At 39.4% G+C, this 12208-nt stretch overlaps 1 protein-coding gene across 2 annotated transcripts; it reads right to left on the minus strand.

Moving 5' to 3' along the window:
- Window positions 1–160: 160 nt before the first annotated feature.
- Window positions 161–5469, minus strand: akr1a1a (aldo-keto reductase family 1, member A1a (aldehyde reductase)). 2 transcript variants are annotated; one of them, XM_079606691.1, is made up of 9 exons: window positions 5385–5469; window positions 3679–3776; window positions 3376–3495; window positions 3102–3253; window positions 2104–2299; window positions 1636–1835; window positions 1413–1485; window positions 391–477; window positions 161–303 (listed from the first exon to the last, which is right to left on the minus strand). In XM_079606691.1, the coding sequence occupies exons 2-9, from the start codon at window positions 3757–3759 to the stop codon at window positions 238–240; spliced, it is 975 nt and encodes a 324-aa protein (XP_079462817.1). In that variant the 5' UTR covers window positions 3760–3776; window positions 5385–5469; the 3' UTR covers window positions 161–237. The 2 variants fall into 2 exon arrangements, with proteins under 2 accessions (XP_079462817.1, XP_079462816.1); XM_079606690.1 differs by lacking the exon at window positions 5385–5469 and adding an exon at window positions 4086–4290.
- Window positions 5470–12208: the final 6739 nt, after the last annotated feature.

Consider the following 12208-nt stretch of genomic DNA (forward strand, 5'->3'; position numbering starts at 1 on the left):
AAGTTTGGAGTCTGTGCACATGTACAGACAATGGCCGCTGTACTTGCAATGGTTGTATATGCTAAATACTTTGTTTCATAAAAAAATGCCATCATGTGTATTACCTTAGATGAGATCTACATTAAAAAAAAATAAAAAGAAACCATGATTTAAATGCAGATTTTTATTTGAATTAAGTTTGATATTAAATGTCACCTTTAGATCTTAAAGGTTTATGATTTTTCTTTTTTCAAAACTTTAATATGGATCACTGAAAGGAAAATGTGGGTGTCCTGCATCTCTCCAAACCTTTTGTCCATCTTTCTGTGGAGGAGCGACAATTTTTTAGCCACAATAGACCTTTCAATACTGTAGCAATATATTTTTTTGCAATTAAGTATTCGTAGTTACCATTGTATTTGGAACAATAAGCCTTTCGTTCCTGTTGAAGGATTCGATGAGCCTCATGTCTTCATCCGATAATTTAAAATCAAACACCTGTGTGCAAGAGTGAACAATGGTGACATTTGCATAATCTTCACTGCAGCTCTCAAATCTTTCAAGCATTATGCTCAAAAAATGTGCCTTGACAGGTTTCATGTCTCTTAAACAATCTCAATTGAGAGCAACAGTGGAGAAAAAGATCTTCACTGAATATTGAGCTTAATTTCTTTGAAACAACATACAGTAGCATTTCAGGGTGAACTCTTATCCCATTAACTCTACTCGTTACAGCTCTTGTCCTCCAGGTGTCTCTGTATGCCCTCTCTTCTGTTGACATTTTGATCAAGAATGATGACTGACCTAGCTTAAACTCTATTATTTAAATCATTTGGTTACGTGTAGACTGTTAAAATAACCTATGCACTGAGGTTGAGATGCGAGAGCTTGGGTGAATCTGCATGTGCTAAAACACAGAGAATGTCGTGGAGGATGAATATTAACGTTTTAAAGCTGAAGTGTTGAATTTCTGTCTCAAGCATGTCCAACTGGATGCTCAAAAATATTTAATAATTCTTATGAAACAGGTTTCCTGAATTCTCCCCCCATCATCCATTGGGTGGACAAAATCATAGCCCCGCCCCAAACTCTCGCCATTGGTAGAGTCAGTGTTGCTATGATTGGTTGGTCTGGATGCACCAACAAAGAAAGCAATGGACCCTTTTCATGGACTGTTTTTTAAATTTTCATTTTTTTTGTGTTCATTTATTACACTATACTTAGTATAATATTACCTTTGCATCAAATTACAAAATACTTGTTATTAATTGATTGTTATCGTTAACAATACTTTCTCTTATTTTATCTGCATGTTCAACTGGGACAGGAAAAAGTATATATATATATATATATATATATATATATATATATATATATATATATATATATATATATATATATATATAAAAAAGTTTTAAGTCTTTTTAACCTACCTCAATGTTCTGTTTAATCCTGGATGGAGTGACACTTTTGGGGATGCAAACGACACCCCTCTGTATGTGCCATCTATGAGACAAAACCAAATCCAGAAGTGCATAATAGACATGCACTCAAAATACAGTAATAATACTAATATAAAACTTGGTAAGAGTTCTGGAGGAATCCCTTCTCAGCAGTAAATGTGAACCTATTCTTGGATCTGTTCACCGTCCTCACCTGTTGATGACCTGAGCAGGACTCTTGTTATAGTGCTTGGCCATACCGACCACTCTTGGGTCATCCAGCAGACGGGCTTGTCCAGGTGTAACCCATGGACGATCAGGAGAACCCAGAGGACTGTATGCTGTTACTGTCAGCCCTCGACTCCAACAGTGAGATACCAGCTTAGTCTGAACCAGGTATGGATGGCACTCCACCTGAAAATATTGTATACAGCATGCAGAAAAAAGCTTTTTTATAACATTTTAAATGATAAATATTCAAAATATGTAGGCGATTTATTATTTATAAATATAAGAAAATAGAATAGTTATAATAGTTTAAGTTCACATGTCAAAGGATAAGTATAACCATATAGATAAAGATGTGTGATAATAATGCCTTTCGAATGCCTATCAGTTGTCAATGGCAAATGAATGCAAAGACAATCCAGTATTATGGTGTGCAGTTGTCAATCTTGCATACCTGGTTGACCACTGGCTTGTGTTTGGCAACATTGAGAATGTCATCAATCTGTCTGGCATTGAAGTTTGACAAGCCAATGGCTTTTACCAGCCCTTGGTCCACCAGCTTCTCCATGGCTGCCCATGTGTCTCTGTAGTGAGTGTCACCATACCGAATAGTGCTATCAGAATGCTTCGGCATCAGCTCATCTCCTCTCCTGGAAGTATTTAAAACACACTATTTATAATATCTTGTAGCACGCATGAAACCATATTGAAAACGTGAAAAAAATACATGAAACAATCAAACCATTTAGTTAAAATGATTCCTTCTTTTGGTTGCACAAGACACCTGTACAGCCTCGTTTCATTGATCATCTTGCACAGCTTTATCCCAACCTAACCTTATTCTGTTCAGGTGCACTACCGTTTCAAAGTTTGAATTTTTTTTTTTAAAGACATTAATATTTTTATTCCCCAAGGGTTTTGATAAATTGAGCAAAAGTGACAGGAAAGGCATTTATAATTCTATATAATTCAATGGTTTGAAATGTGAAAAGCGCTATACAAATAAATGTGAATTGAATTGAATTTATGATGATACAAAAGATTTCTATTTCAATAGAATCCTGAAAAAGCATCGCAGTTTCCACAAAAAGTATTAAGCTGCACTACTGTTTTTAACAATGATAATAAGAATGATCTTAAGCACCAAATCAGCATATTAGAATCATTTCTGAAGGATCATGTGACACTGAAGACTGGAGTAATGATGCTGAAAATTCAGCTTTTCCATCACAGGAATATATTTTACAACATAGCCTAATAAAATAAAATATAGTTCTTTTAAATTGTAATAATACTTCACAATATTACTGTTTTACTGTATTTTTGATCAAATAAATGCAGCATAAGAGACCTATTTCAAAAACATTTGAATGGTAGTGTATGTTGGTGAAATTCAGAGAAATTGCTCAGCTATTCAAGAGCTAGGTATGGTACGGAAACACAGTGACTTACTCAAAGGCCATTGGCCAGTGCATGAGATACAGGTCCAGATAACAGAGCCTCAGATCTGACAAAGACCTTTTGCAGGCCTCCTCGACATCATCTGGATGGTGCTTGGTGTTCCACAACTTGGAGGTCACAAAAATGTCTTCTCGTCTCAGGGACTATGGTAGTCATAAATAGTACGAATATCATGTGTGGGACGTGATGGTGAGCTGTATTGGTGATTCTTATTGACTTAAAGCTAAATTATGTGTTTTAGGTATATAGTTTTATCTGCAGGTACTTTTCCTGGTCCAAGTAGTTCAGTCAGGGCCTCTCCGACCTCTCGCTCATTGCCGTAAGCCGCTGCGCAGTCAATGTGCCGGTAGCCACAGTCTAACGCTGCTAGAACAGCCTGCTTCACCTACGACACAATCCAGTTCTGACACAATCAATACATAATAAAGAAGCTAACAAACATGGAGGAACAAGAAAATGCTACTATTACATACTGTACAGAAGTCACATTTTGGGCTGTTTTTGGAATTTTTATCAGCTAATGTCTGGTTTGTCTGACATATGATGGGTTGGGAAAGGGTTTACACACCTGTCCTGGGGCACTTTTCCATGTTCCTAGGCCCACCGATGGCATCTGCTGACCCGTGGAGAGAGTGATTGTTTCTGTCATGCTTAGAGCACGTTTTCCTAACAAAAAGGAGACATTTTCAGAGTAGCCAAAGTAATTACAGACCTGAGTATCATTTTTGTTAATTATAAAAACAAAAAAACATAGTTATTCTGATAAATACATAGTATTAATGGTTCTATATTGTCATTTAATTTGTTAAGATAAGCAGTATTTGAACACAAAACTAACTGCACACAGTGCAACACAAATTAACTATTTATACAATTAAAATGTACTTTTTTTCTAGTTTGAACATTCAAAATTAAACATTTGACATAATGAAAACATTTGACATAACAGAATGAAAGATTTAGTTCATATCCTACCTTTCCAGTATGCAGACTTAGACTGACACAGTTACAGAGTTATATACCCTAAGGTCAAAGTCTTTGTTTACTCATTTCCTAAAAGGCTTGAACAATAACATGCACACAGCTACAGCTATCTGATGGACATTCAGACCTACATCCATTCAGGCAATCTTTTTTCATTTAATCTTGCTAAACAGCATTGATGTCATTGCTTGTCAGTGTGGCTTTGGGGGGAATGGAGTTAATGAAATGACTTGAGTCAGGAAACGGCATCTGTTTATTCTGGATGTTTTCACAATGGAGCTGTATATCAAAACAGTTTAGAGTCAGTCACATTCTGGCATGCTCAGGTTTAGCGCTCTCAGCTGTCACGGCCCTCCTGCTGGACAAATATAGAGCCAACGAATTATTACTGTCTGCCTCATCATGACTGCTCCAAGTGTTGTGACCTGGCAGCGCGCTCGACTCAAGGCCCACTCCACTTCCCTTATGTGGTCAGGCAGTAGAAATGTCTTAGTCACCTTACAGAAGGGGAAAACCCTGCAAACCCCTGAACAACATTCTTGATTGTGGACTCACTGGTAGTCTAATACTACCAATGGCTCATTTTAAAGTGAGGGTACTCTCTGAATGGTTGTAATACATATGATATGTGGGTGCACTCTAAAAAATGCTGGCTTGTTTCAACTCAATTTTGGGTAAAATATGGACAAACCCAAACGTTGGGTTAAAAATGTAATTAAAAAATTTAACCCAACTGCTGGGTTTGTCCATATTTTACCCAAAATTAGCGTTTTTTGAAGTGTGTTTGTTGTACCTCATTGGGTATACAATGGGAGGTGAATTTTAATTAGAGAGAAAAAATAATTTATATATTACTGATAAAATTATGATGTGAAAGCTTTGATTAAAGTCCGCGTGAACCGGAAGTTGCAAACGACTTTTCTCAAGTGTTGTGACGCATTTCCGAGTGAAACAGAATATTGAACAGAGGGCAGGGTTTTACTTTAGCGCTCCTCCTCTCCATCTCTCACCCATAGAGCTGGTAAGTCCCGCCCCCTCCGTAAAACCCCGCTGGACCTCAAAGTTGAAAAACCGTCAATGCAAGTGAATGGGAGAAAATAATTATTTTCTGGTCCCGTTCGAATTGTGCCATGAATGTGAACATATGTTGTCTGTGAATTTTTTATATAATCTTTCATGTTACAAGTTTGACAGTATATGGTATGATTCATCGGCTAGCAGTTGTGGAAAAGACATAACGAGAAAGACTACATGTCGCCTATGTGACGTCACCGCATAAAGTTGACTTACCCGTGGTTTTCGCCAACCTCAACGATTTTGTCCTCTCCCTGAAAGAAGGCGGTGAAGTGCACCAAAGACACAGCCATGTCTAGCGGGATCCGTGAGCTAGAGCCGTGAGCTAGTGGTGTTGACGTTTCAAACGCGTCGACAGCAGCGAAGAGTTGTAGTCCACAAAGTGCTCTTACACAAAGCCTACCCGTATCAAACTTCTACCCGCTAAATTGTAGCATTCTTCACACGAAAGATTATATAAAAAATTCACAGACAACATATGTTCACATTCATGGCACAATTCGAACGGGACCAGAAAATAATTATTTTCTCCCATTCACTTGCATTGACGGTTTTTCAACTTTGAGGTCCAGCGGGGTTTTACGGAGGGGGCGGGACTTACCAGCTCTATAGCAGAGTAACGGTTTGAGGGGAGTGGTTAAGCGTTTAAGCAACCCAAGCCGTCAAGCCTATGACATCAGAAAAAGAACCATTCCAGGCCGGAAGTAACTTTTCAGACTTTGATTAAAGATAACCACGGCAAACAAATGTTTTATGTGTATTAACTTGCACGGATTAATTGTTCACCACAAGACTAGTAATATCCACTAATAAAGTAAATAGGGTCAATTTTGATTTCATGCCGACTATAAAGTTAAATAAAATTACATTTTGACAACATTCGAGCCATTCACACAGAACATGTTTATCTTTTAACTCTTCTCCCGCCATTGACGGAATTTTCGAGTAACCCCAGAGTGCAGTCTGGACGATTGGGGCAGGGCGACACATTAAGGCGTGGCGACACGTGTCACTCCGCCCACACCAAATTTTATTGGTTTATAATACAGCAATTTTATTGACTTAGACGCTTGAGGCATTTATGAGTTTATGAATGATCTACTATGCTGTTTGGCCATACTACATATTAAGTGATAAACATGGTGATTTCAGTAACGATCAATTTGTTAATGTTTTGATTCAAGTACACAAATCAAGTTAGATGAAGTTACTGTAAAAATGTATTTGTATAGCGCTCATTTCACATCGTTTCAAAGCAGCTTTACAAAAAGTCATATTGTAAGCTGTAATATTGAGCAGTTTTAGGGCTATCACTTTAATACAGTGAATTATTATATTATATTTGTGTAAAATCCTGTGTTTGGGGGGGGGTGGAGCGACACGCCGCCTGGCCAAATGTGTCGCCCAGCCCCATCGTCCAGACTGCACTCGATACAGTATATAAAATGGACACAACGACCCCATAAGTTTCAACTGAGAAAAGTCAATTAGAAGCACTCACTTCCTGATGGCTGAGCGTACTGCTCAGCCTCACACTGAGCTTTACGACGTAGATGTGACGTGAGCAACCAGTCTGACAGTTGTAAGTCTGTAGCTGTGTCCAGAAATGTCTCGCAGAGACGGAGAGCGTGAGTATTAGCTGTCCATGAGCTAGCAGCAAGAGCAACTTTATCACTCTCTATGGGCTTCTCCCTTGACTTTATCGGACTTTATGCCTCCACGTCCCCCCGATTGCATGCGAGCTTCTCCGTGTATACGGTAATTTCTCGACTGTGCGACAGAGAGTCGAGTGGTTATGACGCAATCGTTAGCCTATTTTTACAAAAACTGCTTCTACGGGGCCATAACATAAGATACAAGGTATTGGAGCCTTTTATACATTGTCGTGTTTCTTTAGAAATAAATAATGGACAAATGGAGTCTTTAAATGCCTCAGATGTAAAGTTATTCGCTGTCAAAGTGACGCCAAAATGAATGGGAGTCAATGGAATGCTAACAGCAGGAGATGGTCTGCTAATCAATGGCGGCCCCCGGGGAAGCTTCGGTTTCCGGCTGATGGATTACCTCCTTGCACTCTACTACGAATTTTCCGGCTTTTCGTGTTTTCACTGTTATACACTAGGGGGCGCTGTTACTTCTAAAAGAGTAGGCCTACTGAATCTCCTGATCAAAAGAAGGAGAAACAGGCGATATCATATGTAAGCAGATGCATAAATAACGTGATTATCAAAATTAAACAGCCTATCAATCAAAATAGAGGGGCTCGTATGTTTAATATTTCACAAAATTACTGTTTTTACTCTATTTTTGAACTTATTTTAACATGAGAGTAGAAGTGTTTTTAAATCAATGTGTCATGTGCAAGATGCTGAAAGAGACAAGATGTGAGCACAACGGTCAAACATGTCCATCCAGCACATGTCACATAGAAAAACAATGGAAAAGCAGTATAGTAAATAATTCTCTTCTGGCTCTCAACGAAGGCGGTCGCATTTTCTCTCCCTCTCCTCCCCCTGACCTTCCCTGCTTCGCTCCTCTCGTCTAGTCTTATGTCTTAACTTTGAGAGACTCTCTCCGCACTGCTCTACAAACTAAAAATCATGGATTTGATCAACTGGTCTCTCAACGCAATTGACACCATCTTCTCGACGAGAAGCTTGGGGTTCGGGGGAACCTGACTGCCCTGCCGGAACGTTCGCAGCTGGCTACACGATGGACGCGTGGGAGAGGTGGCGGGTCGTGTGTCTGGCGGCTCTTTCCGTGGAGGACATTGAAGATATCTATCTATTCGGAACCATGATAACAGGTCTTTTGCTGACTGGATTAGGCATTGCCCTGGTTTATCAAGAAATTAAGAAGACGGTGACAGCTGTCCAAAGCCCCACAATGCTGCCCGGCATGATTGAAGCAGTGGGCAGAACGGTCAGCACTCAGGCTGGGACTATTAACCGCATTATGGATAACAACAGGGAGGTGACCCGAAATATGGATAACATCATGGAGAAGCTCACGGCTTTGCAAAAGCTGATGGACCAGAATGGACTAAGAGAGTAGTCGTGCAAAGGAATGCGGCTACTCGCCCCAAGACCAAATAATCCCAATCTTATCTGCTTTCGGCCCCCCTCAACCAGCACTGGCCTCGGCCAAGGCCGCTGTTGGAACAACAACTCCCCCGGAAGAGCACTGCAGTGAGCCGCTCTTGCTCCTTCCCCCATTTCTCACAGACACCTGCTGATTGTTGACTCTGTTTGGGACCTAATCAAGGTTGTCTCCATGGCAACTTGCTGTGTTAACGCTATAACATCCTGCGGACAGAGGCACCGAGATTTGGATGCCAGGCGGAGCGAATCTCCAGGCCTACACATACACAAACTCTTACATATATATACAGATATGCAATCACCCCCCACCCCACATCCCTCGCCTTCGCCGCTTTGTACCCCCCAGCCTGGCGGGCGGGTCTGTGACCAGCGCCGAATATGGCTGCAGGACCGGATGGCTGCTTGCCTGTGCTGGGTCACCTCCATCCCCCACTCCCCTCCCCTGTTGCAAGTCTTGTGGGTTCATGTCGTACTGATTATGTGCTAATGTTGCTGAGGTGTTTTTTTTTTTCCTGTTCCCAGACTGTACTCCTCACAGGAGCATAGTCTGGGAGTTGCCTTTTTTTTCCCTCACCTATCCTCATGTCATGCTGTATTATTTTCCTCAATCCTCTGTCTTCCTGTCTTGTCTACCCCATTGTCATATTGTATGTATGTTTTGTATGGACAGGTTGATGGCTAATTTCGCTGGTACTTGTGACTAAGTGACAATAAAGGCTACTACTACTAGTGGAATGCAAAATAGTGCATGTGTAAACGATCCCTTAATCGTTTTTTTGATTGAGTTGCTTTCGCCTCATGTGTTATTCTGTGATGTGATGTGCTTCCCATGTAGGCTATGATATGCAAAGCTGCAGTAATTCGGCAAAAATCTGAGCATTTTGTCCGTGCCAATGACATCCAGTCCATGCCAATGTTATATTATACCCTTAGATGATTCAAACTTGAAACTGACTCTGCACACAAGTGTTTAAAATATTTATAAGATGTGCTTTTGACCCACTGACAAAATACCACCAGAATGCCTCAGCATTTTGCTTGATTTACATGTTTTTTAGGTTTTTTTTTAATGAATATGTATTATGGTATTAATCAGTGAGAGCCAAATCTCCTGGGTGACATCAGGCCACCGTATTAGTGAGGGTTTCTGGGAGCGCATTCAGCGCAAACAATGAATTATTCAGTTAAGTGCCTCATGGGTGTTTCAAAAAGTTGAAAAGAAGACAAGAAAATAGATTCTTATGCACTTTAAGGGGCATGTCTATTTCCAAATATTTTAGACTAATCTGAAAATTAAAAACTTTGTAAAGATGAATAATAGAGGGAACTTTCATATGTTCAGGTGCCAGTAAATCAAAATGCACTAGTGACATCATACATGGTGTTCAGACGTTGTTTCTCCTCTCAGTGACTAACAGATGGATGACTGAATTAAAGGAGAACAGTCATTAAAGTATAGCCTGGGAAAACCCAGACCACTCTCAGTTGTAACTGAGTTAGGGTCTGGCAAAGCTCCATAGACAATTCATTTCCACAGGGGCGTCTCCAACGGACGTCGGATAGATCTAAAACCAATCAGAGCGATGAATGACATGACGTATGCAGAGCGACGGAGAAACATCTCGAGACTCTCCGCAATTCTCTGTTTGTGTTAACGAAAATGACAATTTTAAATCGCTTGAAACAGACGCGATAGCTGATTCGAACGAGTGATGTTCCACGGCGGCATCCATCTTTGTAATGTACAAAATCTGCGTCACCGTCTCTGCTCTGTCGTCATCGTGTAAAGCCCGCCCCAACGTTTCTGATTGGTGCCGCGATTTCGACGGATTGGAAATGGGTTTCAATGGGCTCTTTGCCAGACCCACTTGCAGAGCAAATCTAAATTTGCCGGAAGTGGTCTGGGTTTTCACAGGCTAATTAAAGTAGCCTACCGTAACAAACATTTACAATGGGTTTTTTGTCCTCTTGTATTTTTGATCAGAGATGTCCACAGATGTCACAAAGTCTTGTGATGTCACTGGACTACAGGAGATTTGAGGGAATAGAGTGTAACAAGTAAAAATCTAATTTTCCCCATATGGGAACAAATATTTAATGATAAACTGTTGAAGACATACCTACTGTGAGCTATGGGGCTGTTACCGGTAATCGATGACAAATGATTTTGTAGAAGCCATCAGTGCACATTATTTCCACTTATTCTTTTAAATAATCATGCTGGAATTTCTGGTGGGAAAAACCCATGAAAAAAAACTCCACCAATCAATCAGAGAATCAGCTTTGTCTTTTTGACCAATGGGCCCTTTTCACAGACTGTGATGATGCGTTTTAATGGTCAGAATCAGAATCTTAAATCCTGCAAAGTTTATATATACATATTTTAAATGTACATATAACACTATACTTTTTTATTATATTACCTTCGATAATTACAAAAAAAATAGTTAACGCTGTTCAATCTCTCCATTTTTTTTGTTAACACTATTACAGCGTTTTTCTTTTTCTTTTTTAGCAAATGGGAACACAAAAATATATTCAATGTCGTCTGTTATTTACCGCTACAGAAGTTTACCCAACTATGACGACTTCCGCTTCTGAGAAACTCAGAAATGTGAAAAGGGTCAATTTTCAAATTCTGTTCAAATACTGTTGCTTCAAATCAAATTCCATAATGCTGTGATTTGTAAAAACCCATCATGAGAGTCCGCACACTCTACCAAAGAAGTCATCAAATGCATGATAAAAACAATATTTTACTGAAAAAAAAATTCTGAGTAACGCTGTGATTCACATGATTGGTTTGGTGCCTCTTTAACAAATGCTTTTTTTTAGAATCCGCAAGGAAAACCAAATGAGAAAAAAACTTTAAAAAGTATTCACTAGAATAGTGGACAGGAACTGTTGAATTCTGTTGTGCTTGTAGTTTATACAGGCTTAATCCCAAAATGTCTTAGGGTCAACCCTGGTCAGCTCATTTACATGCACTGTATGAACTCCATAGAAAACTGAGAAGAACATCAGTGCTAATATCTCAGCTCATACAGTGGCAGATCCATTAGAGGAATGCAGTGCAGATAATAGAGATAATCAGAGCCATCCAGACACGCAGCATCAAACGTTTAGTTATGCTTACTGATCACTGAGAAATGTTGTACTTTGTCAGCAGTTCACATCAACGGGACTTTGATTCATACTTCAACTTTATGAAGAAATAATTGAATGAACACCTTCAGTTAATTAACTTGTGAAATAATGTTTTTTGTGTGATAAAGGAAGTTGATTGAGTCCAATATTGTTGGTGACTGAGAATGGTCTGATTCACTGGGTAATTTCAGAGGGATGAGGATCATTCATTTCTGAGTCAAGTGATGTGGCATGAGACATTTTTTCAGAAGCATTCTCTATTCATGCCACTTAGACTTTACATAATGTATTTAAAATAGATAAAAGCAAACGGTTTGCCCCAAATATGATACTTTTATAACAAGAAATTCAAAACTGTAGTCCAGCATTGATCTGTGGAGTTGAAACCTTTGCTAGTTGTTACGGTATAACTGCATCTGTATGAACTATAGGAACTATAAATACGTTAAAATGTTGATTTGTTGTCAACATTTTGATTTTGTATTGAGATTTGTTTTCCTTGTGTGCCCAACATCTTCATGTCACTTGGAAAGCTGTCAGTCTGTCTACAATTCATTCAGTCAGAAACAGTGATCATTATTATTTTCCTTTTCTGTCAGTATGTTTGGTTTATTACTTGTAAATCATTCATAAAGCACCAAATGTAAAAATGTAAATTGCAGCTATTGAAAATGAAAGTTCAACATCAACAGCATGACACACGCACACGCACACGCACACACACACACACACACACACACACACACACACACACACACACACACACACACACACACACGAATCACAGGAATC

Source organism: Phoxinus phoxinus (genome assembly GCF_949152265.1).
Source record: "Phoxinus phoxinus genome assembly, chromosome: 3".
Classification (NCBI taxonomy): Eukaryota; Metazoa; Chordata; class Actinopteri; order Cypriniformes; family Leuciscidae; genus Phoxinus; species Phoxinus phoxinus.